The sequence below is a fragment of the Neodiprion virginianus genome, chromosome 3 (assembly GCF_021901495.1).
Source record: "Neodiprion virginianus isolate iyNeoVirg1 chromosome 3, iyNeoVirg1.1, whole genome shotgun sequence".
Lineage (NCBI taxonomy): Eukaryota > Metazoa > Arthropoda > Insecta > Hymenoptera > Diprionidae > Neodiprion > Neodiprion virginianus.
Genome location: NC_060879.1, coordinates 512,616 through 540,451, shown reverse-complemented (window position 1 = coordinate 540,451; position 27,836 = coordinate 512,616). Strand labels below are relative to the sequence as shown.

Here is a 27,836-nt window from a genome sequence, read left to right as displayed (position 1 = left end):
GAGCAACAGTTGAAAGTGTGTCCCTGGTGTCGGTCAGTACTCGGTAGCAGTCAGTAGTAAACAGTTACGGTAAGACGGCGGTTCGTCGATCTCTGGCGGTTTTCCGATTCGTGTCAGTAACGCGATATACCTGTGTACAATACCCATATCCACGTATGTATAATATTCGTAAATCTAGCAACGTGCTCCGAATGCGAGTGAAACAGTGCCGCTGATTGTGGACGACTGCGTATTTTTTAGTTCTGCTTCCGCCGCTGTGTTTCTGTGCAACGAGGGATTCACCCCGAGGCATATACTATAAAGGTACGATATTTTGTGATTCGCCCTACGCTTCCATCTCTCTTTCTTACTCTCTCACTCTCGCTCTGATCCGCGCTCCTCCTCGATGGCAACAATTTCATTGCAGGGACTAGCGAAACGAATCTATTACTCTACTAGGTATATACTATGGAGGATAGCTCCATAGTATGTACATTATGCACAAATTTATCGGATTTCTCCCTCGCCATCATCTCCTCCATGTTATGTTTACACTTGTCGATATTTTATATAAATTATATCGATGATGCAACGTCGAGTTTTAAAGGACGTTTTTGCACTTTGACGTAATTATATACATTGTCGTGCCATCATTTTACTCCGAATTCCGCAAATTTTCGTTATGCTTTAGTGATGTCACGTGTTGTAAATGTCTCGATGCAACCCTTGTCACAAAATCGATCGGTCACGTTCTGTTACTAGATTAATTTTCGCAATTGCATTAAATTGTCGCCAAATGAAAAGAATAAGTACGTAAATATTTCATTTTTTCTATACCTCTAGGTAAGTTCCGTTCGAACGAGAGGTTTGACTCAAGTAAATCATCGTGGCTCTGGCAATCTGCAAATCAGGCTCGCGCGTACGTTACGCATCTGATAAAATGATTTCTACGAATTTTTCGGAAAATGGAGACATTTCGTATAATTTTGTATAGTAAAAATTGTTCTCTCACGAAATTGTAAATATCCATAGTTTCGTATAAAAACTTTCATGAAAATTTGTATCACAAGATACTACAATATTTAGCGAAAATCAATAACTTTTTACGAAATGATACAAGATTTTTTAATTTTTCAAAAAATTCTTAGTGATAGAAATTTGCACCAGGGTAGTAGTTATACCGCGCATCCTCGTGTCCATAATCGCGTTTGCTTATTTACGCCGGCTGTCAATTTACCTCACTATACTCGCAATCAGCGAAGCCAAGAAAGCGACTCGACGCGCAGGCCTCGGAAATTCCTTATAGGTATGTGAACGTATTTTCCTTAAAGGTGGTCTTCCTGTTCAACTGATCTCGCGAGTTTCCTCCGCACACGCGCTGTATTTTCGTTGGCGTCGTTCGTGCGGTTTGATAATGAAATTTTTAACTCGAGGCTAACGCTCTACGTAATAAATAAGACAATGTTATTATTGGCTACCACATCGCGATTTGTGCCATCGGCGAGACGTACGAAAAAATTGTTTTTCGACCATTATCATTCGCCTTCCTCGTTGGAATACCAATCCGTAATTGTTCCTCCTCCGCTATACGCTGCACGCGATCGAGTTGAATTACTTACATTTTTTTTTCTTCTCACTATTCAAACATGCAAATATCGAAACGATAAAGTAAGAAAAGAAAGAAAAAAATCACGAATCCTGGACTCCTTGTTGTTTTTCTATCCTTTTTTTTTTTACCTCTCATTTCTGCTTGTAGACTAAAAGAGACGACTTTTACAGCCGTCTATACTACCAGATAATTAGCGTCGCTGGATATAAGTACGACGATGAGACAGTAGGTTACATGTTAAAACAAAGTCTAGGAACTTTTTATCCATACGTACGTATTGTACAAGTTAATCACATCCACGAGTATTTTAAAATTACAGCTGACTGTTATACCTGTATTACAGTTTTGTTTTTCCTTTTTTTTTATTTTTTATTTTTTTTTTTTTTCTTTATTTTACATAATTCTTGCTCCGTCTATTATTTTAACGGTACTTACCGCTGCTGCCTATACAGTACTGAACTGTATACACATACCTATGTAGTTCGTTGAGTAAACGTTTGCTGAATGTCAAATTACACGACCCTGAAACTAAAACAATTTATACCGCAGCACGTTCGCGCTCTCTTTCTCTTTCAACACCCTAACTCCACCAACTTTTCCCTCGCTTGTTTTTTTAGCAAGTATATTTAGGCGGGTGGGTGCGAGGCAAAGTGTACGTATGTACGTAAGTACGTACCTACCTGCAGCAATTAGCTACTCCGTTGCTCGTTCCTCTCCTCAAGTTCGTTTTCACTTCAGTGCCGAGGTGACGGCTTGCAGGTACTTACATGAAATAGCGAGGAAAAAAGATTTGGAGAAAAAAAAAAAAATCATCTCACGTAATCGAAAGAGAAAAGATTTAACGGAAAGAAGGAACATGTGCAGAAGATAGAAAAATAATCAATGAAACGTTATATTTATATGTATAATTGATTATTATCGGCGTTTTGAAAAATGTTCCGAACGTAATTATTATTCTTTAGTACTTTGATGTAATAATATTATGTTTTACAGCATCGTATATCGCGTCATTTGTAAAACAGACGAAATTTCCTACGACTGTAAACGAACCATGGTACGCACAATATGTGGACACAGGTGTAAAAAAATTTAATGTTTTTTTTATTGATTATACAAATAAATTTCTTGCGAATGAAAGTTTTACATAACTGTGGGTGTTGAACCGCACGTTATAATCTGCACACGATGTAGAAATATAGAGAATTTAGAACCGTTACCTTATATTATGATCAAAGCATAGAAAATCGTAAAAGACATGGATAATTTTTTAGCGTTCAAGGCTTATTGTTAGCTCTCTGTGACACGTATATACCGTGATTCACGTATCGATGACGTCTATAGCTTATTCGTTTCGGAAGAAGCACCGTCCAATTAACGCGTGGTTGACGGTTAGTCGATAGTAACGATATTAAGCCGGACACCGAAACTGTAGCGAGTTGGCCGCGCGTGGCATTTTCTCGATACAATGGTATAAACTCCAATTAACGCTTGTCGTTCGTAATAATTAATCTTTTCTGCACGCTGAATCCAGCGTCGAGTCGCGTAGGTATACGCGTACTTACAGATTCGCGCAAATTCCGAACTACATATCAGCAATGAATATATCCGGGGACTGAATAACCGTATCATTTGTATGAGATGACGAAAAAAAATGTGCACGCACACACGCACACACAAATGACACGGTTATTCAATACATGTACCGCATATGTATTGACTGCATAGAAAAGGGAGTCTCCCCGTAAAAAATATTGTTCGGCCTGATTTCAGGCTCTCGTTTCTCGTCCCTTCGTATCTGCTCCAACAGCTCCAGCTTCTTGACTCGAAATACCGGGGTAGATCCAGATTACACGTATCCTCTCTATTAGCCAGACCTGTACGTACAGGTTGTGCATACACACGTAAATACAGTCCAGGGTAACCTGCAGCGTTACGGCTGTGCGCAAAACCGATGTCTTTATTCGCGGGAGAGCGGTATAATCAATATGAAGGAAGGGTCGTGCTCGTTTCTTGTTATACGTACCTGCGGCATATATATATACACATACCTGTGTCAAAACTTGCACGTGTTGTGCTTCAAGTTCTTGCATATACGTAGATGTATACGTGTGTGGCAATTTAAACCTGCGATCAGTCACACATTATTGTGCTGAGTTAAGTTTTATTACAAGATAGAATTCTGTGATTTTTGGGGTCGCTGATTGCGAATCTGAAAACAGACTTGAAAAATTTCAGGTCCTGGATCCGATATGGTGCGCGAAAATTTCAAATTTCATCGAATCCGGTGAAAAAACGCTGTGCAGGAGTTTTTGGGGTCGCTGATTCGATTCGTCATGCTGAATTTTCAAAATCTGATTTCAAATTCGCAATCAGCGACCCCAACTATCCTTGGACAGAGTTTCTTTTCCGGATTTGATAGAATTTGAAATTTTGGTCAGCCATATCGGATCCGCTATCTTGAATTTTTTAAACCCGATTTCCGATTCGCAATTAGCGACTCCAAAAACTTACAACTTATGTAAAATACGTGTATGTGTAGAGGAGCAACTTTACCGAAAATGAATTACTCCTTCGTTTTTTACGATTTTTTCCAATCAATTTGTTTCTAACAATAATAACTTAGATTATACCGCAGCAATTACTCTAGAGTATTGAAAACCTATTGTAGTATACGATCAGAAATAGCAAAAAAAACCGCTTAGAAATATGTTGAAAAGTTTTCTAAATATATAAAAAATGGATTTAAAACAGATGGTAGGAATACTTACCACTATGACTCAAAGGGTTAAAAGACTCGATTTATATGGGAAATTAGAAAAATTATGTAAGAGAAATTGCTATTCACAAGACATTTAATGTAAGAGAGAGAAAGAGAGCGAACCAGAAGCTTATTAATTTGATTATAATTACACCAACAGTGCCGTGGGATTCTAATGTGCAAATGTTTGCGGTATATTTAATTATCATCATCATATTGCTTCAAGGATTTATCTATCCGCCTCCCTCTATTTACCGTATACTGCACGGGATTATTTATTTATTTTTTTTCTTTTTCGCCCTGTTCTCAGCCTCGCATTACAAACACTCTGACGACCCTTTTTATTAATTGTTCCGCCTCGTGTCTATTCGTACGATTAGGATATTTCTCAATCAGGTGTTTGGACTTCTCCTCGAAAGCATGACCTTTTTTTTTTTTCGAAACCTGTTTAGCGTGTAGATTTCGATTATGTTGCATTATACGAGTACATACTCGCACAACAAGTACGCGCAAAAGATGTCTGATCGTGAGCGTGAACCTTGACGTGGATGTCCACGTGTTGCAACTTACAAGAGAAAGAAAGAATTAGCGACCAGTGGTGGCACAGTTTGAGCATCGGGGATATATGTTACATATACGGGATCGCCTTGACCGAGTCAAGAACATAAGTAAAACGCCAGCCTGCCGTGAGCCTAGAGCGCATGTTAAAAATGATAATAACTTTTGTATATATACCTTGTACCTGCCGAAAGTGCTGCTCCCCCCTCTCCCCCCGCTCCCTCCGGACCCTTAATTATACACTTCGCCTATTGCCAATTGCCGCGCGTACCAAGACGTGTGTGCCAGGCACTTACAACTAACTGACCCTCGTAAGTTGCCCGAGACACATACCTCATGGTATGTATTGTTCGAAACGGCTCAAACTAGGTCGAATAATTTCCTTCGCACCTTTTTATTTCACATATTGTTTGGGCACGTTCACCTTAACCCTTTGAGTCGTGGTGGTAAGTATTCTTGCCGCCTATTTGACATTCATTTTTTGAATTTATAGAGAATTTCAACATTTATTTTTGCGGTTTTTTGGTATTTCTGACGGTACGCTGACAGGTTTTCAATACTCGAAGTATTGGAAGTTGTTACTGTTGGAAAGAAAGTGATTGAAAAAAAATTTGAAAATTGAAGGAATAATTCATCTTTGAGACAGTTACATCTCTCTACGCATACGCACGTTTTACATAAATTACCAGTTTTCGGACTCGCTGATTACGAATCTGAAATCGGATTTTGATAAATCAGTATGGCGAATCTAATCGGCGACCCTGAATAGAGTTTTTCGATCGGGTTCGATCAAATTTTCAAATTTGAGTGCATCATACTGGATCTACCATCTTGAATATTGAAATCTTGATTACAAACTCCACAAATTTTTATACTATCTTGTTATAAAAGTTGACTGAGCACAATAATGTGTAACATTTTTCGATATCTCTTTTCCTTTGTTTGGGTGTCGTAATTGTTCAATTAGATTTCATGATTTATGTAATTATAACTTAACTCCCAACGAATTCAATCATTGAATCACGTCGTTGGTGCAAAATTGATTAGCGTAGTCCTGCGTAGCGTATGGTATCGCGTTAATACTACATGTGTATATACATATATATACACATATATGTATATAGATATACAAATGTATAACAGAATACGCTTAGAATCCGAACAAGTGTAAATTATATCTATGATCGTAAGTCTTCGCGCGTGTTTTCTTTTTCGCATTTATTCGCAGTTTTGCGGCAAGAAACTCTGCGCGTAAGAGATACATATATGTGACGTGTATTACGTGACATTCGGTATTCCCATCGTTCGTTACGTCACGCCATGGTGATTGAAAGTGCATTAAACTCCGCGCATGCACGAGGATCACAGGCAGGTATAGAAAGACGACGATTGTAGCGAGAACTTGGCGTCCTCATACTCGGATGTACAAGATCATGTACAAGTTGGTACATAATATCAGCCTTATACCGTGAATGATATCGATTTAAAAGCGTCTAGACAAACGCGGATCACGACACCGTAGACTAGAAAACCGTGCGTATAGAGCCGAAGAAAATCGTTATTACAGTTTTATAACCCGCTAAGAGGTCAAAAGTCGTTTCAGGAACAGTCGTTCATTCCTCTTCTTATATCCGCTATCCGACATTGTACCGTGCGCGATTTAGATATTGTCCCGTAAGTCGGGGTGTCTCGCTGTCGCGTAAATCTGGGAAAAATTGGGCTATTTTAACCTGCGACGTAAACATCTGACGTCCAACTTTTAACCAATTTGCATGAAAAGGGAGGTGAATTTGTGAGTAAAGTTAGGTTGAAACCAGTTCTGGAAATATGTATATTTTCGTTTGGAAAATCGGGAAATGTCAGGGAATTTTACATGTAATTGACGCGAGATTCGGGATCTGAAATCTTCTCGATACAGCTCGGCGATATTTCCGTATATACGGCTAGCTTCTTTCCAAATCGAAGCATCTCCTTCGGTCGACGCATGTAAGATTTCATTCGGATTTCGGATACCGGCTGCGTTATTCTTACGCGTTGGTCACTCTTCGTCGTTATAGCCATAGCCACGCAAACTATACGGCCGCGTTCAATTGACTATATTGAATCCGAATTCAACCGGATTTAGCTCTGCATTATTTCATCGCACCGCTGGCGACACAATAACAAGAGAGAAAAAATCTTCCGCTTTGCACACTCACTCTTTCCTCTTCTTTTTTTTTATTTTCGTCTTGCACGCAAGAATTCGTTCTTATACATATACTAACTTTTAATACGTTACGAAGTTATGCACGGAATTGGAAAGAACAATTCCCAGTCGATGGGAATGTAAATTCGTTATTTAACGCAGTCAATCTTTCCTCGAGATCAGTATTTTATATGTTGGACGGACGGTTGATGGCGCCTAATAACGTTTTACACATTATTTACAACACTTTGTTATACTCGGTTGAAAACAACTTTACTTACACCTCGGAGTGGTAATCGGCAAATCTAGGGGCAAAAGTGTAAGCAAGTACGTACGTATATTGGAAGGCGCTGGCGCGATGGCGGCAGCAATCAAGCTCACGCTGTTCGCTTCTTCCGATGTATAAAGGGATGCAGGATGAATTATTCATCCAATTTCCAAGACTAAATTCCGCTCTCACAAGCCTTTGGCATTTTAGATCAATCGAGCAGCTGTATATAGGCATGTTATAGGGCAGCCAGAGTATTTCCTCCAGCCCTGTATCGCTACGTACTCATAACTCTCTTTCTCTCTCTCTCTCTCTCTCTCTCTCTCTCTGTCTTATCTATCTGTCTATCTGTCTATCTCCTTTTCCTGGAAAACCTTTTAAATGAAAGTTCCTGCAAGTCAAGACTTGTATGAACTTTGAGACCTCTTTTACCCATATCGAGCGTCAATTACGTATATCCGAAACCAGTGCCGTAATACAACTCTGTCGATTCACACGATCTATCAAAAATTAACTCACATGTCGAATCTAATTTGCCATCATTTCTTGACATGCTGGATATTTTTAGCCCACTCGTCTTCGCGTGATCACCGCGACAAAAATACAATTTTGTTTGTTTTCCTCTTCTTTCCAACGCGCATCTTCATTTCATAGCATAGCGTGTGTGGGTGTGTGTTTATGTGTATATATATTACATGTATATACATATATATAATGTGGTGCAATAGAAATATTCGAGTATAAATAGCTTCCATATAGCCCGTGCAAAGTGGGGGGGGGGGGGGGGGGAGGGTTCTCCTAGAATCTGAATTAAAGAAAAAAAAGCGAGGGAGAAGAAAAGAATTGTAAAATACATCGTGCAAAGAAAATGAAAAAATAGAGACGAGATGCGGCCAATTCTACTCTTAATGCTTCCCGTCAAATTGTCTGAACCAACCTAAAACCAGCTGTAACCGGTATATGTATTGTGTCACGAGAATGTCCGTACAATATAGGCGTCTAGCGTAAAAATAATTTTCCAAGCGTTATTTTTATCCACGTGCATTTAGTGTTGTATACAACCGTTTACTGTGTATGATTCATTTTTACCGGTTGCCTAATTATCGCGTTACAGATTTTCCAGCTTGAAGAGCAGCCAGGCTTCGAGCTTGAAGGAATTACCGTTCCTCGTAGGAATTACCGGCTCTACCGCGGCCACCCTGAGGATCACACAGCCGTTTCGAAAGGGTTACGTACAAAATATGACGCCTGGATAATACACAGAGACTGCAAGGTGAGCAGGTGGAAATTTGTTTCTTCCAAACGTCCGTATATTTAAGTAAAAACGTAAAACGCCACAGAAATAAGTAAGATATAATCAAAGAATACACCTTTTTCCCGCGTACGTCGTGATCCTGTACTATAATGACCAGAAGTACTACGCGCGTTGTGAACCGTGCAAAGAACCTCTTACTCAGCTCGTTTCCCCCCCTTTTTTCATCTCTTTCTTTCTTTGTCTTTATTTCGCTTACACCGCAGACCCCATTACCCGATCCTTTGAAGACTTTTCAGAGTCTATCGAGCCTCTTCGCTACTGCACGGAAGCACGAACGAACGGCACTTGTATAAATGTATGCAATAAGTTCTTGCCAAGACCTTTTCAGTCTTCCCCTCTTTCTTTCCCCTCCTTCTCTTTCCGTGCTTACTTCCGCTGGCTCTTCCTCAACCTGTTGCTGTACAACTACGTCGTTGCTCTCTGAATCGACCACAACCGCAATAAAATGCCCAGGTTCTGTGCGCACAGTTTGTCCTGGACTCAATATCGTTATACTTATTCGCTTACGTAGCGAACATTTTTATTTTTTTTAAATTCATTTACAAAACCTACGTTCTTTTTATTTATTCGTTTATTTTCATTTCCCGATATTTGCCCCACGTACGTTGCGCTTATGCCATTTTAACGTTTTTGTGTACTACGGGAAAATTATTATCGGCAAATACGTATACACCTAGGTTATTTATACAATTTTTGAGATTGCGGTTGCCTATGCACAGGCGAATCATGGACAAATTAGCCTATACGTAGGCAATTTGTACGATTCACGCGATTGCAGTTGCCTGCGCACAGGCGGCTTTCGCCTTCCTATTCTATGGTGTATGTAAGCGTGGGCGAAAAACTGTCGGTAATGTGGTGAATTATTGCACAATATTGATGAAATTTATACACGTTGTCGTTGATTTTTGTCACAGGCACGATATAAGCGGAGAATAGTGCCGACCGGAAAGGGGAAAATTCCTCCCACGGAGGGACGGAGAGATCCGATTGTTTCAAGACGCGTCACGCGGGCGTTGTCGGCCTTTGGGGGGCCCCGCCGCAGCGGCCCCCCAGCACAGGGCCGAATACGAATTGTCGGAGCGGAGCCTTGATCGGTAGATCGAAGACCGCACCGGTAACAGCGATACCGCCTTCGTCCAAACACAACATGAAGAACCCTTCGGGAATTATGAGACAGTCGAGCCTCACGAAGCTTGGCTCGATGATTAACACGGCTGTGAATAAAAGGAGTGGTAAGTAAGCCATCGTGCGTAATTTTTTCGATACCTTCTATTCGCTCTTTTTTTTTTTTCCTCCGTCGATAACGATTATACCGCGGTACGCAACGTCAACTTCGGTTGTCTACTGCTTAGGCGTTGTCACGAGATCATTTATTATTATCACTTGCGCGCTCGGTTACGCGTTTTATTACCTGAGGCGAGTACGATCCGTGATAATTAATACGTATACATAGATTAAATTTACCGGCAGATAACGCTTGGATAAGTATTGTCAATTCGGCGTGCGTAGTCGAATTATTGTTAGTTAAAATATGGGATGCCAGATCGGCATCATGTAATGTAAGTTGCCTATGAGCAGGCGAGGCACTGCGTCACGCATCAATTATACCTATGAAACGTAACCGCGAATACATAATACTTATAATTACATGCCCATTTCGTTTGTCATATAACGCACGCGTGCGTGCGTGTGTTTTTTTTTTTTTATGAAGTTACGTTTGTGCGGATCAAAAGCTTAAGACTTTTCGAGTCGAGTTTTTGTGGATGCGCAACAGGGGTCCCCTAATTATGGGCAATTCAGGATACAAGTCCACTCTGTGAGCAGATCCGAGTTTCGCATCAGCCACGTGCTAAAAACTGAACAGCAGAGCTGCTCAGAGTCGATCTCATGGTGCGCATTCACGAAAACGCACGATATACGAATACGTCGGAGACCTTGTATGGATATCCTGTTAGCACGATTGCACCTAGTGACCACTGTGTGTTTACATTTTGTCCCGGTTTTAACACGTTTCAAATGAAATATCGAACGTATATAACGTATTGCGTGCACGAGCGCGTGCATATGTGTGTATGTACGCACGCATCTGTATAGATACTATGATTCAATCGTAGGTATAAAAAAAAATTAAAGATAATTTTTAAGTAGACCGCGAAGAGGCGGAAATACTTTGGAATATCGCGTAGCAAACGTTACTCGGTCCGCAATTTCTCCACTCGTCGGAGTAAATTCTTAGCGTCACTTACATCATGTAATCACACGTATAGTACATATTTCTCAGTTGGTATAAGAATGAAGATTGAGTCGCCCTCTTGAAAGCGAAAAATTGTTGTTATCGTCACTATTGTGTTGATATTGTCATGTTCAATTTGCCTGAAAGTTCAGGGCTTATGTATACACATACGTTGTCTGTCCTGGCGGCGTGTATTACTGCTATTATCATGTATATGTATGTGTATAATATGTCGGAAACCATAGCCTTTGAGACTCTCGTAAGGTCAAATCGCGTGCGCTGACTCTGATCGCCGTTTCAGAACGTGTTCTCGGTGGTAAAGATGAACACTAGAGGCCGTTTAAGATCCGTTTCAGTAGATCATTCTAATTGTTGTGACAACGTAAGTGCGGGAGCTTCGTTCAACCGTGGACCACCAATTAAAAATCCAAAGATTTCACATGACACCGAGAGAAATTTTCGTGAGTAATTGTAACTATTATAACAGTGTACGAATCAGGATGCTTGTCTTTTTTTTCTCTCCCGCCCTACTACTTTTACATTCTTAACACGAAGGCGTTCGATTTGGAAGGGTTTCAAATTTTTCTCATTAAATTTGTTCGAAAGTTTATAAATTATCGTGTTCGGCGACACCTTATCGGTATAACATAAATGATCTCCTATGTGATTTCGTATTTCGTTTTCTAACTACTCGTCTATACGCCAACTGGGAATAGCTTGGTTCGAGGCATAGGTAGGTAGGTAGGTATACATGTAAGGTAAATAAATAACATGGAACATGGTTCGACGCTAAGTCGCGCCAAGTCTTGTTGTTAGAGCTTTGATAATTAGCTGATATTTGCTAATTTCTTCGGTAACGTAAGCGCCTCTACCGATCCGCAACTCGAGACAGATCGTGCCTGGGTTACCAGTCGGTCCCTGGACCAGATCCATTATTTCACGAACATCAGTCGAAAACTGCCCGTAAAAGAAAAATCATATACCGTAAATTATAAACTAGAAACTTGTCGAATGAATATAGAAGAAATTTAATAATGATAATAATAATTGTTATTTGACGTGGGTGGTAACGATCTCAACTATTGATATTTATATGTAGTACATAGACAAATGTAGGAGGTAAAAGTGTTCGAAACGCATTCGTATTTTTATGGTACTCGAACAGTTTCGACGAATGGAATTGTCATCCCCTTGAAAATTGGTTATATTTATACACGCAGGACAATACACGATAAATAAGATATTTATCGTTGTATATGATGCATCTGCCAATGTTCATAGCACGTGTTAAAAGACAATTTTTCATAAAAGTGCTAAATTATCACAATGTAAAGTGAAAGTTTTCCACATTCAAAAAAGTTCTGCTGACGCGTGAAAAACTTGTAAACAAATTAGAAAAGAGAAAATTGGTTTTCTTGGAATAATTCAGCGATAATAAACGTATCATACTGTTATTCACACACAAAAGTCATGGAAAGTTTTCCGCACGGTCTGAAAGCCCCGCTAACAAGAAATGGTCCGTTATTTTCATCCCTGGAGGAGTTACACGAAAAATTGACACAGTTGTTAGGTTTGTCACTTATATACCTACAGTTTTATTCGTATAACTGATTCATCAACTGCTTCTTTTGCATCATTACTATAGTTATTATTATTGCCTATTCAGAAATGTTGCGTGACAAAACGATCGGTGAGAATACAGGAATATAAATCAAAGATGTCAGGTTAAGAATTATTTTATTTCTGGTAAATATTAGCATTGTACAGTTAGCTATGAGCAGTGCAGTCGAAACAAGGAAATTATGACCTGTAATTAATGGTTTATAAGGTACGTCTATAACGAATCGAGTTCCATTTTACTGAACAACATGTTATCATAATTTAAGGCTGTTCGGACATTAGAGCAATGTAACGATAAAAAACTGAATTAATATGTTATTAATTGGTAGTAAATACTTATAAAATAATTTTCTGAAAAAGATCTGACGTGTAGTTTTTGTGTAATTAATTATTAAAAATTAGATATTTACCAGGAAGTTAATATGGAATCTTGTTTAAAATGCACGTTATTGATACAATTTGACCACAACTGCTAAATATAACAATACAATAAATTGTAATTTATATTAATCTCCTCTCGTTGATTACGCAAAAAATATACAAAACGTATACTGGCGTGGATTTTGGTAAATATTTTAATCTAAATAATCGAAAATTCACGACAATATCAGTCATACTTGAATGACATATCTGAATCGTAAAACTGTGGTAACTTTGGATAAAAAAACGTGCCAATTTTTAAATTCAATCATTCAATCATGTGTTTTGTACCATTTTATAAATTTTTACCGTTACAAATCGTCCGTTGCGTCGAAATTAAGTTGTTTCATTATTCATTCACACTAGCAACAATAATGTATAGCAGTTAGATGCACCGTTGCCGGATTTATTTTATACGGAAAAATATCGAGTCAAAAGACATTTATTTAACATGCATATTTAAGTTATTAACTTACATGTTCCAATTTTTATTTAATAGAAAAAAAATTTACATTTTATTATGACTTACGAGATACTGTCCCAACAACCTTAAATTATAGCTTTCGAACCATTCGTTTGATAATATTGTTAGGTTCGTCAGGTCGGACAGGTTGCATTCATGGCGAAGTTGACGGAAGAATTTCAAAACTTTTACCCCTGGAAGCATCTTTTTATTTATTAAACTACTTTCTTGGTAAAAACTACAGAGTTTTTTGAATCCACATCGTCCCTGAAATATTTTTAGGTCTAATAAAGATATAAAATTGATTTATTTATGCATTGGAGAAATCGGAGGTGCAAGGAAGCGAATGAAATTTGTACTTTTTTCAGGAAAAACAGCATTTTCTGCTAATCCATCATGAGAATTCGATTGCCAATTTTAGTCCAAACTTAATATACGCAAAGAAAAAAATGTCGCATGTTTGCCCGCCACCTTAGATCTGGCATATTGAATTTTCCAATTTCAAGTTCATATTCGTAATCAGCGACCCCAAAAACACATGTGTGCAAAATTTCAAGTGAATCGAATGTAAGGAAAAATGTAGGCATGAAAGGGTTAACAGTCTTCGGTAAACGGTGGCGATAACGCGCATTCGGTTCGAAAAGCGCGGGCTGACGGAACCTCGTGAAAGTTCGTGAAAGTTCGTGTGAAAAAAGTGAGGATGAGAAGATGGCGCGAGTGGTCGAAGAACACCGTGGTTTGGCCCGTGGCAGCAACAGCAACAGCAGCAGCAGCAGCGGCAGCGGCCGAGGAACGAATAGAACGAAGGAACGAATCAAAGGTGGCGTGACGTCATCGTACGTACCGATAGTTGTTATGCACACTCGTGAGTTCCGCCATTGAACGTCGTTGAATATTCGGCACCGTATTAATATGTGACAGGGATCCGCGAGCATCGGGTTATTAACGAGTGATTATCGGGTATACAGGCCGCCCTTCTGTCCCAACAATTGTAACAAATAGAATACGCGTGTGTGAAAAAAAATCCGGTTGCCGAAATGGCCGGTAAGTAGATAGGACTCACTCCGTCTCTCGGAGCTTTCACGCAGGGTTTTTTTCCCTCCGTCACCTTATCGCCGAATGTTGGAGAGAGAGAGAGAGAAAGAGAGCGAGAGAGAGCGCTCGGCTGCGCGTTTAATACGCTGTTTTTAAATAGTAAACTATAATACAGGAAATATTTTCAGGTGGTGCGTTGCTCTGTCGCGTTTGTTTAAATAGTAATAAACCACTGGCCGAAATCCTTGATGCAATCGTCCCGTCGCAACTCACGAGAAAAACCGCGTTTTTTGCATAACGGGCCTGCCCTACTCGGTATTTGATTGTAACCCGAGAAAAATAAAAAAAATTTACCATTTGACGGGCGCCTGTGCTCGCGTGTGTTGACGCTGGTGTGCCGCTTCTGCTGCTGTTGCTGCTGCTGCTGCTGTTGCCGCTGCTTCTCCTTCCTCTTGTTCTTCTTCTTCTACTACGCTACTACTACTACTACTACATAATTCTCCGCTTGCATCCGATCCAGATCTTCCGCGAAACTAAATGTTTTCGTCGGCTACGCCACGAAACAAATAAAAAACAAAAAAATAAACTACGGAACAGACGAAAACGTGGTAGAGAAACAAACAAAAATAAACAAACAAAAAAAAAAATGGATAGCGGAGAACCGTCAAGTAGGATGATTGTTGTTGCTCTTTTCTTTGATTATAGTCATTTTCATACGTATTATATATATGTGTGTATATAGATTTTTTTTTCGTTCCAATTTCTCTTGATGCTAACTTACCATCGCATTGTAAATATTCCATTGTTACATTTGAAGAAGGCAATTTTCATATATTTTTTTTCATATTTTATTCTCCATTACAATTTATTGCTAATACAAGAAACTCATTTTCCGGATCATTATTACAATGCCTATACAGAGAGCTAATGATAATGATGCATATAGATACACGTACAGTGCTATGTAAACAGAAGTTGTTCAATACTCATGCAAGGTGGTTTTCTTTGATACATACATGCGCATGCTCCATTACAGGCAACGGTGATATACAGTGGTGCTTCTCGCAAGTCAAGGGAACTCTCGAAGACGACGTTACGGAAGGTGAGTGATACCGTCGCTAGAGTTTATTTATACACACTTATATTATTATCCCTCCTTCTCTTTTCATTTTTCGTTTGTCGCATCTCGTCGTCGCACTCACTCAATGACTATTGAACGCAAGTTCGTTCCGTTGGCATCTAACGAAATGTCACATCTGCATGTAACGAGCCTTAGATTTGAGAGATACAAATAATCCGATGTTAGGATGTCGCTTGTACCTACGCGCGGTAGGTACTAACGTTCATTGTCGGTTGTTTTCTAAAATTTGTATATCTATCTATGATACAAATTGTTTTATCTCCCTGCTTAACTCTCGTGCCACGTTGTCCACACGTACGTAGTGCAAGGTTATCGTGATTATTTTTTCTTCGCTTTCTTATTTTGTATCTATGTTTTTCAATCGCGCAGTTACTTTTTTTATTTTTCAGTCTATCGCTTTTATCTTATCAAATTTGGTATGCGAAGCGACTCTTATCTAACTTGCACAATACTTCATCGGGAGTAATACAAAAATAGAATTAAAACGTGTGCACATTACTTGAAATTCAAACAAAATGATAAGCAATGTCCTTTGTGCAACGATTCGGTTTATAATATTTCACTTGTTCTGAAAAAATTCTGCTGCAAACGACCATGAGAGTACAAAAACCTTCATTATGATATTGTTGTTTTCCAGCTGACATAATCTCATGTGTCGAGTTTAATCACGATGGGGACCTTCTTGCGACCGGTGACAAAGGAGGACGAGTCGTCATTTTTCAGAGGGATCCGATTGTGAGTTGAATATTAAATGTTCATATCCGTGTAAGATATTTCGATTCTATTATTGTATGTAAATTTGACCATGCTAACATCCGCACTTCTCAGCTCGAAATAAAGAAAAACGATTAGACTCACCTAGCTCAACTTACAAAAACTATAATAAATTGTACCGATTATTGGACTGCGTAATTTATATGACCGATGTCAGGTGAAAAAATTGAACAGTGATCCGCGAAAATGTACTAAAATCAGAGTGTTTCATCATAACCAGAATATCGATATGTAACTCCAAAATAAATCTATGAGGTATTTAAGCTTTTTCTTCATATTTTTATGTAAATACATGCTGTTCCACTAATTTCAAATTTGTACAAAATAATGGCTTAACATATTTTCATTGTTCCGTGTGCAGGATAATGTACCAAACGATCAGAGCAATAATACCACTATTGTATTTTCCTGGAAAAAAAAAAAAACTCCCCAATTTATCTTTATCTTTTACTTGGTATAAAAGTAATCAAAATTCCGCCCACCTGAAATCTTGAATTCCATTCAACATCTACTCCTTAAAAAGTTTATACACGTACTTTTAATGTAGCAAAGCCATTCAGAGAACTGTTTGAAAATATACCAACACCTTATTACCGATTCTTCATTGTCTCATTACACTCTTGAAATAGTAGGACTGTAAAAGATACCGTTATCCTTACCGTGGCACTAACCTGTTCAATCATCACTTATAGATTTTTACGATCAAAGAACTGCGCTACATCGATATAATAAGGAAGCTGACATCGGAATATAGACATTAGTTTTGCTACAAAGGTTCCCTCATTTTGCATATATTTTCTTTTCTGCTTGGCAAGCCGTGACCTTCTTTTTAATATTACTATCCAACTATAGGCGCGCGAACCTGAAGCTAGCAGCCAGAGTTAACAGCCAAACGTGTTAAACTTATTGGAATTGGAAAAATGCAATTTGGTTTTATCTCCGTAATTCTATAAAAGTATTGTTGGTTCAGGGTATTGCAAAAAAATTTTGTTTTTCTAACATCGCCTGCTTATTCGAATGAAAATCAGACGTTTGGCTGCTAGCTTCAGCCTCGTTATAAATACGATTTTATAATCAAAATGATCAATCGTTGAAAGTTGTCTAATATTTTCTTTTTTTTTTTTATTAATGTGGTGTTTGTTCTATTTTTGTTCATTCTCCGATGTGCAGAGTAAAAACAGTATACCTCGAAGAGGCGAGTACAACGTATACAGTACCTTCCAAAGTCACGAACCTGAGTTCGATTACTTAAAATCATTAGAGATAGAAGAAAAAATAAATAAAATCAGATGGTTAAAGAGGAAGAATCCTGCACACTTTCTACTATCAACAAACGACAAAACAATCAAATTATGGAAGGTCAGCGAGAGAGACAAGAGGGTCGAAGGGTATAATACTAAGGAGGAAAATGGGGCTATTAAGGATCCAGCTTGTATTACTGCTCTCAGGGTAAGAATTCAACCTAGTCTCTTTCTACAAGCTATTATTTTCTTTTCATTACTTTCTACGGTCCAACCGAAAATTGCTTTCAGACACATCGCATAATTTCAGTTGGGGTTGTAAAAATAAATCGGCATTCCGTTCGTGGGCCAGAAATGAAAACTTGCCAAAAAAAACTAAAGTATACACATGCCAGCGAACAATTGAGTGAATAGTCTTAATTTGTCGACTGAACGTTAATTGAAGCAAGTTTTGTTTTTTTCTTCTCGTTATCACAAGCATTGATACAGAGACGAAAATTGGAAAACTTTAAAAACTGTTCTCTTCCGTAGCGACATTCTGGTAGCTTGGTAAAAAGTACTTGCACGTTATGCGATTTTATTAAAATCTTATTAGTCATGTGCATTTAAATTAATTTTCTGTAACGAAATTTACATGTTAAAGCCAAAGTACGAAAAACAAAACAATAACTGTCACAAAGTCTTCCTGCATCTAAATTCTCAGTATGACAAATTATGAGACATCAGGATGTAGGAAAGCGCGTTTGCCTGGCACGTGCGCAGAGGTCAAGTATGCGCATCACATTAGTATAATATAAATACGTTACACCATCATCTTATTCCAATTAAAAATAATTCTTTTCATGCAGAATTATCTCCTATTTTTTATTTTACCTATTTTTAGAACGTGCATAGTACTTTTCAAACATTGTAATATCGGATTAGCATGTAATTCGTCTTTCTCAACTCATCATCACGCGATAAAATACTGCATCGGCAGAATGTCGATTGAGAAGGGAATGCTCGTTTGATAATGCGAAATCCTCGCATTAACAGAATAATTGATCGTAAATTATAGAAAGGTAGATATTGTCCAACGATAAGCTGGTGTATAAACGTGTCTATTTTATCAAAATAGTAATTGACAATAAGTATAGAACAAAGGAATTTCACACTTTTCCTGAGGTCAGATTTCTATTACAAACCATCAATGAAGTGATAGATTTTATGCAAGAACATAAGCACATAATTGAGACATGTGATTAATAAATTTTTTTCCCCAGGTACCTACCATAAAACCAATGGAGCTAATGGTCGAAGCATCACCTAGACGGATATTTGCTAATGCGCACACCTACCATATAAACAGTATCAGTGTTAATAGTGACCAGGAGACATATCTCAGCGCCGATGATCTTAGAATAAATCTCTGGCATCTTGAAATCACCGATCAGAGCTTCAGTATCCTTTCTTTTTTCCCACAAGAAAAAGAAAAACAAAAAAAAAAAGACCGTGACAGCAGATGTAAATTTTAAACCGTAGGAGCAACAAATCAATATCAATCTCTAGTATTTTTTCCTAACCACACAATAAACAGACATCGTAGATATTAAACCGACCAACATGGAAGAGCTGACAGAAGTTATAACTGCCGCTGAATTTCATCCAGCCGAGTGCAACCTCTTAGTTTACAGCAGTAGCAAAGGTACCATTAGGCTATGCGACATGAGAGCAGCTGCGCTATGCGATCGGCACAGCAAACTTTTTGAAGAGCCCGAGGATCCGACAAACAGGAGTTTTTTCTCTGAGATAATATCCAGCATCAGTGACGTCAAGCTTAGCAATTCTGGTAGATATATGATCTCCAGAGACTACCTTAGTGTCAAGGTCTGGGACCTGCACATGGAAACGAAGCCAATAGAGTGTTACTATGTACGTTTATTGTCGGTTATTTATTTATTTATTTTCTTTTATCTAATTTATCATTGTATACTTAGTTCTATACTTATTCGTAATTGTTCTTCTTTTGTTTAGGTCCACGACTATCTCCGGTCTAAGCTGTGTTCGTTGTACGAGAATGACTGCATATTTGACAAATTTGAGTGTTGTTGGAGCGGCAACGACTCAGCCATCATGACGGGCTCCTACAATAATTTTTTCAGAGTATTTGACCGCTCTACGAAGCGAGACCTTACATTGGAAGCAGCACGAGATATAGCCAAGCCTAAGACACTGCTCAAGCCACGCAAGGTTCGTTTTGTAATTCAATGTTTAGTCACACGGTGGTAAGTTCTTTTTCATCGTCCAATAGAAAATTATGTTAATAACGTGGGAATATCTGTTACAGGTATGCACCGGTGGTAAACGTAAGAAGGATGAGATTAGTGTAGATTGTCTGGACTTTAATAAAAAGATTCTTCATACGGCGTGGCATCCGTCTGAAAATGTTGTCGCAGTAGCAGCCACCAACAATCTCTTTCTATTTCAAGACAAGCTTTAGCACATCTGCATGCAGGTATATATCAAAACTGTATACATTTATCAGACCCCCCTTGAATATTCCTTGTTTATAATGTGGTCATGGAGTATTTACCAATTAGATTCGATTTTCATTGTTTTTCACAATTCTGAATTTTCGTTTTCGTACTATTCCTTTTTTGCTCTCTCTTATTTTCTAGATAATACAGCGCTACATACTGACGTGAGAAAGTGTCACGCGCAGTCGAATTTTGTGGCACGGAGGAGCAGTGTGTGCGTGCGCCCGGCGCGTGCCTCTCTTGGCGTGCAAAACGCGGTGTTGTGTGCTTTGTGTTTAATAGCACGAATTTGCGCGGACAAAAGTTGAATCGCCTTGCCGATGGTTGACCGAGACTGAAATATCGGATGTAAATAGCCAGCATCTATCCATCCATCCATCTATCCCTGCCTCTCGTAGCGGCTCGCACTTATCATATTCGCAGTAAACGACGTAATACTGCGCGCTCAGTTCCCTGCAGGTCAGCCAAGTCTGCCAGCTCAAATTACAAATTTTACACGAAGGAATAAAATTTAGAGAAAAAAAAACGTGAACTTTTTCACATACCCCATATAATTCATCTGTCAACCAACTGTCTCTCTGTATTCGACGTACAGCTGCACATTATTATTATTATTATTATTATTATCATTATTATTATTACTATTACTATCATTATTATTATTAATATTGCTGTTTTTATTTTTTTATTAATTTCGATTCTTTCATCGTCGGAATAACCCAGGCAATTATTACGAGGTACGAATCTGCAGTATTGCTTTGTCTAGTTTACTTTACACACAACACACACATCCACAAAATAAAAGCGTAAAAAAATCAATCAACACAAATGCAAACAATCAACTTGAGGTTTAAATAGATTGATTTATATAGGGTACAAAAACATTATGTATAATTTGTTAATGCGTCGTAATAGAAATACTATTATATGTATAGTCTAATTTTTCGTATTGTAAAGCATAATTTACTAGCGTGAGATGGCGAAATAATACGGTTATCCAGTTTTTCCCCGTTACATCGTTCGTACCTATAAATATAGACATATAACGAGGATAACATTTTATTTCAACTACTACTGCATCAAGTCAATCAAATTCGATTCATTTCATCTTTTTTTTTTTATACGTACGTAAATCAACCCGGAACATGTCGTGAATTCATACCGTGTACACTGAACATTTTCCTTGTATATATGGTTGTAATTGGTTAACCATTCGACATCAGTCAACTTGCGCGTCATCTCGCAAATGTCGGTTATATATATGTATATGTATATGTGTATATATATATATATATGTGTATATATATATAATTATATGTGTTGTCTTTTTTTTCGGACAAGAAGGAACAAGAAACTGATTGGACACTCGAGATAATATGACTTAGCGAAATTGAAAGAAATCCATAAATATTGAGAAACGCTTTACGTTTGCAGATATTTTTTGTTAGGATGATTTTTCGGGAGAGGGAAAAACCTGAAAAAAGACTAAAGTAGAACAGTGAGTGATCTTGAAACGATGCTGAGTTTCAAACTATGGATGGATTTCACAGTGAATGATTCGTTATTAAAAGAAAGAAAAAAAAAAAAAAAAAGAAAATCCATTTCGTCTATAAATACACCGCATAGATATTTTACCCCAAACGCGATTGTGAGAATGAAAACCAGACAAAACTAATCCTGCATCATTCCGGATCGGTAACTAGTTATTACATATATTGCGAAAGTAAACGGGTTAATTCTCGAATTCGTAATATAATGTGTACCAATATTAAAGGCAAATGAGATGAAAAATTGAGATGACTAGAAAGAAACAAACGAAACGCACTTTCAAATGAAAAATAATAAATTAATGAATAAATAATACGTAAAGACACTAGAATTTATGCATTTGACTTGTGTAAGCTGGACTTGCAAATGATGAAAAGAGCATTGTGTATGATAGAATGGTTCCTAGTTGTTGTTCATAATGTCCTGTGTTTCATTGCGTTATCAGTGGGGCACCAGTTTAAACAATGTTAGTACCTGTGGATGGGAATAAGAAAGAAAGAATTGAGAAAAGCAAACCGGAAAGAACGATAGTTAGTAATATTCTTCACTTAAATTCTCCAAACGAGTTTTGGCAACTTAGAAGGAAACAAAATGGTGAACGTCAAATTTCGGCTGTCAAAAATTTCTGGAATACGAAACTTTTTCTTTGATCAATTACCCTCTTAGCGGTTTATTAGTGTTTTACAAAAATTTTGTTAGTTTCCACAATTGTGATTCATATTCTAGTACATACTTTCAAACGAATTAACACCAATGCAATTTTTTCATCAAAATTGGCGAATGGGAAATGATCGGCAGCTTGAGTTTTAAAAAAAAAAGTGGAGATAATGCGAATCACGTCCTAAATTTTATCGAACAAGTCGATTTCATCAAACTATTAAATACAGTACGAGGATTTGAAATGGTACTGTGATGTACCTGTACGTTAAAATGCGTTTGAAATTAACTATGTGTTTCAATTGTATAACATCAAAATTAATGTCTCAAACTGAGAAAAGAAGACATATTTTGAATTAGCGTACCAATTGAAATTTATTTCCACGTGTTTTTTTTTTTTTTTTTTTTGAATAATTTTCACTTGTAGATTATTTACAAGATGTTCCCAATTTCACCATTAATAACTTTTTTCAATTATACAGTGGTTGATATGCGATCTTTTTTTTTCTTTTTTTTTTTTTTTTTTTTTTTTTTATTGAATTAAATAAACCGTTCATTTTAGACCAACCAATGTGACTGGCATTCTTGAAACCTTTGCTCCATTGATTCACATTCATTTAAGTATTCCAGTGATTTCACATAGCTTTACATTATTGTAATCACTTGTTGTTAAGATGTATTCGTTGCTTTGGAAATCCTTGTTTGGACTTAAATTTTTTAGATTGCTCTACCGCTGCCAGCTTTTCAGTAGATCTATTTCTCTGTCTGTTATTTGTTGTAAAGCGTTTGAATGAATTTTTTGTTTCAACACAAACGCATACATCCTCGTGGTTAATGAAATTAGCTCGATATGGACTAACAATAATCAGGTGTACCCAGTGATATTTAGCGACGAAAGTGGAAGGAAACAAAATCATTAAATGGTGTTGAACGTAGATTACAATGAAAAGGCAGTCGTGTACTAAAATATAAGTAATCGAATATTGTAGGGAAGAAAAAAAGAAATGGAAAAAAAAAATAGAAAAAAAAATGAAGCAACTGGTAAAAAATCGGTAATTACTTTCTACCAATAATCATTGATTAAGATGTCCAAGACAAGATCGCAAGACTCTCACCTACTTCGCGAAATTGTTAGAAGGTGGAGTGCGGCGATATTTTTGTATCGGGTATTATTATTATATTTTGCTTTTATTTTTTCTCTTATTAATTTTGTTAACTGCTGTTCAGCAGGCCTAGTTACAGTAATAATGATCTGACTGGTCGTCTGTAGCCAAAATATGTAAGTAACTGATTAACTAATTAATTAATTCATTAGGTATGTAGATTAAATAAATTGGGCTAACGTGAAAGAAGGAAAAACTTTTATTCGCAGTGTAGGTCAGAATTGTGAAAAATTATTTTTTTTTTTTTAAAGAAAATCAATTCTGAACATATTTACGTTTGCAGTAAAGGATTAAAAAAAATTTTTTAAAAACTAAACCAAGTAAAAAAGTAACGCTGATGATAGATATTGAATTTAATTGACTGTAAGAATTTTTTCCATAGCAACAATTTAATTTTCAGTGTAAATATAGTATGGAACGAATGAGGTACAAAATTGATACTATTCCTTTTTCCCTCAGTCGCAGTTTTATTAAGTAATGAAAGTAATGTGATGAACTTCATCCATATCGACTGTGTGTGAAATTAAAGTCTTGCTTCTGCACCTTGTGTCTGTTTTAACATTTTACACACACACACAAACACACATACTCATGTATATAAACTGTTACTATCAAGGTGGTGGGGAAAAAAAAATTCTGTAACCTCATGCCAGGTTGGTCTTGAAAATATTGATTGGCACATTTTTTCCGGGCCCCACCCCCAAATCAGTTTCGAATAAATAAATAAATAACACATGTATACACAAGAGTTTATAAGGATTGATTGAGAGAAAATATAGTGTTGAAAATGCAGCTAAATGAGACTCAAGTAGAACGTTTATCGTTTTGCCTTATGATAATTTACGTAATAAAAGAAACATTGAATAAATGGTCGCAAAAGTAATGCAAATAAATTATTGGTAACTACTACTATCAATAGTTGCAATATTGGTCAATATTTTTAGCAAAATAATTGTGTACTTTATTAATCAAATCAAAATCCAGAAATGTGTAAGAAAATTAATAAATATGGGAACGATGACAGTATCATGAAACAAATATCGATTGTAAGTCACAATAATGCTCTGTAGTTAGCTTCACAAGGACTTCAATACAAAGGCGAAAATAAAAACACATGGAAAAAGTCGCAGCAGTCAACCCATGTATGAATGAAAATGAAACGATAACGATGATGAATTATAATTTTGCGTGAAATTGAAAATTAATACAACACCGACGCATGGGTACAAAAAGGAAATAATCATAAAGAATAAGTAAATAAAGAATTGGACAAACAGATACCCCAAATCAGCTGTTGGAATCATTTGGAAGACGTCAGTCATGTTAATGTAATCTAAGGTGTTACAAAGAAAAAACAATAAATCTTCGTAAAAATAATGAAAATAACTTTTTTTTAAACATCTACGTTTCATTTCACTCTTATTATTGTTTCTTTGTCTAACTTTTCAGTTCTCATATGCTTTGCGACAAATTTCATTCGGGGGTAATGTGTTGTCATATTTTAATTATACGCGAATAATGATATATAGGGAGACTAAAGATGAATAATATTAATAATAATAATAATAGTAACAACAACAACAACAACAACAACAATTGATACCCTTCCTGCCATCGGCAAGGCAGTCGTGGGCAGTCGCGGGCAGTCGCTTATTGAAACATAATACTGTGTACATGCTGCTTAGAAATACTTGACGATCTTTTCACAAAGATTAGTGTTATTTTTTGGTGCACGTATACACATGTGTACGTGCATTCTCGTATCATCTTTTACTTTAGTTGATCAAAATGATTAACACTGCGACAAGAAAACTCTGAACACCGACTTCTTACGACACCGATACAAGTTTACATATGCGCGCATATATTGTGTAAAACGTGGATTTGTATAGGTGATTGATAAAAGTAGAAAATTGATGAAAGGCGTATATCGCGAAAATGACAAATAAACTTGTGCCATACAAACAATATGTCTAACGAGTGATATATTCTTATCATAAAGTTTCCATCATTTGTGTAAAATACTCCAGATTACCACACATGATGATAAACTCCGAGTGCAAAGAAAATTAAGTGAAAAATTGTAAGTCGATCGTTTTTGTTATCTGCGGTTTTGGTTTGCGTTATCCATTCTCAAGTAAATTGTACAATAATTTGTATTTCAAAAGCTTAATTTATCAGTATTAGATTATTTCAAATGGCAAGGTGGCTTAAAAAGTGTATTTTTGGAGAAAAATAATTAAATAAATAGAATAACGTAACAATAAAGATAAAAAGAAATTGTAATAATAATAAATTAAATTCAATTAATCTTCTAAATTATGTAAGTAGTAATAGGCTTGGAAATAAGGTTCGACGATGGGAAATTTCAAGGAAAGACCATTACACATGGCTATCACACAATTACATATTACCATAATATTCATACATAATTTTAGCATTATTATTATTATTGTCGATTATAGTCAAATAGTTGAATAACATTATACTAGGTGCTCCAAATATTTTGTTACATGTATCGATGAAAAAGAAAGATGAAAAATGTTGCTGCCACAGTTTACTCGATAAAACATTTAAGGTAGATGAAAGTAAATAAAACTGTATAATTAAAATTTGAAAAATAATATAGAGCTCCAGGAAGCGAGATTTTTGGGACACCCTGTACAATGATTATAACATATACATGTATGCATAATTGCAGATTAAATATTAGGCATACGCAGTTAATGAATGCAGTGTCAAAATTGAAGATAATTATAAGAAATCTTTCTACAGAGACATGGAATTTAGCAAAAGGTAAAAGAAAACAATCCAAAAAAAAAAATCGCTAAAGGTACGGGAACCTGTAGTAATACGTGTAATAATAATAACGCCGATTGATTAATTTTAATACGCAAGTATAAAAGACATTTGTATCATAACAACTACACATATATTATGATTATAACAAGATGCATTTTTGAATGAATTATTTTTGCTGAATATAATTTAAAGGAAAAAAGATTAAAAGAATTTTCTGTACTCTCTGTATGACTATTACCATGCCGTTAACTGGCTGGGGAAATTTTAACCATAACGTTGACTATACTTATTGTTAAGTATATTTATTCTTCGGTCAACGACACTGAAAATAAATTTTCCACTAGAAACAAGGATTATTTCCTGCAGTGAAATTTGAAAAGAAAATTGGTCGATCTTTCAAACAAGTTTCCCGAAATAATCTTTAACAAATCTTATTAATTGTTATAAATACAAAAATTGAGACGTGATAATAATAACGAGAACATAGTCAAGTCTACGAGAGGCCAGATATTATTTGTTATATAATTGACGATGATTACAGCAGAGACAAAAGTTCGACGAATGAAAAAAAGAAACTCTATATCAACTGAGTATTATACGAGTGGGAGGAGTGGGTAAAATCACGGGGTAAAATGCTTCTGTCTGTAAAATATTTATTTTAAATCATATGTTGCATAGCCAATCGAAATAGATTCAACATTAATAATGAAATTGCGAATTTGCATAATAAAGCAACGAATAAAGTGCGGCTATCGAAATTTTTCAATCTCAATATTGATTGATTATTATCCTATACGTATATTGTACAGTACAGGCAGATGGTTCGTGCTGCGCACAATAAATAAATCGGGAGTACACTTCTGTCATTCTCGGTCTGCGCCGTGATTGGACGGAGAACACGCTCAGCCGATCACGGTCCAGAGCAAGAGAGACAGAGTACCCGAATTGCCTTTACCCCGGCCGCGCATGCGACCATTGGATGCTACCCCTGTGTGTAGAACAGTGTTGCCAGACGACTGTTCCACAAATCTCCTAGGGTAATTGAAATCCTTCGAGATTCTCCTAACCCACAAAGAAAATCCGCCTAAAATTATTAACCGTCAAAACGAACTTGAATCAAGTTTGTACAATATGATGTATATAATTAGCATGTAGAAGTAAAATCCACCTTTCAGAATAACCTTTTCCTATATTAGAAATGCCTTAGCCTACCAGCAATTCTGGCATTTGCTTTACCGACAGAGCCTCATACCTCCTGTAGCGGTAACACTCTAAGCGCGTGTTCGGAAATTGACTGAAAGTACTGTCAGTACTGAAAATGGTATAGTCCAAGTGATGTATACTATAGATTTTCAGTACTGACAGTACGGTCCAGCCCCCTGACAGTCACCACTGCTCGTATACTAAAAAATTGTACGCGTCTTGTCCCCGTTTTTTAGTTCCTCTACGTGGTGCCAGGAGACTCCTGACACGCTCGCTGCCCTCGCTGACCGCGCGCAAGGTAGTAGTTACTAGCGCCACGAGTGGTGCAAATTGGTGGCAGAATCGAGG

The 27,836-nt window shown here is 36.9% G+C and overlaps 1 protein-coding gene across 6 annotated transcripts; it reads left to right on the top strand.

The window, feature by feature from the left end:
• Positions 1-48: 48 nt before the first annotated feature.
• Positions 49-26,315, top strand: LOC124301541 (protein phosphatase PP2A 55 kDa regulatory subunit). 6 transcript variants are annotated; one of them, XM_046756717.1, is made up of 11 exons: positions 49-303; positions 8,472-8,630; positions 9,587-9,904; positions 15,480-15,545; positions 16,222-16,319; positions 17,529-17,807; positions 18,862-19,039; positions 19,176-19,510; positions 19,613-19,828; positions 19,926-20,093; positions 20,257-26,315. In XM_046756717.1, exons 3-10 carry the CDS (start codon positions 9,820-9,822, stop codon positions 20,076-20,078), a joined length of 1,410 nt encoding a protein of 469 aa, XP_046612673.1. In that variant the 5' UTR covers positions 49-303; positions 8,472-8,630; positions 9,587-9,819; the 3' UTR covers positions 20,079-20,093; positions 20,257-26,315. The 6 variants fall into 6 exon arrangements, with proteins under 6 accessions (XP_046612673.1, XP_046612670.1, XP_046612672.1 ...); XM_046756714.1 differs by lacking the exons at positions 49-303; positions 8,472-8,630; positions 9,587-9,904 and adding an exon at positions 11,171-11,366; XM_046756716.1 differs by lacking the exons at positions 49-303; positions 8,472-8,630; positions 9,587-9,904 and adding an exon at positions 11,794-12,475.
• The last annotated feature ends 1,521 nt before the right edge of the window (positions 26,316-27,836 follow it).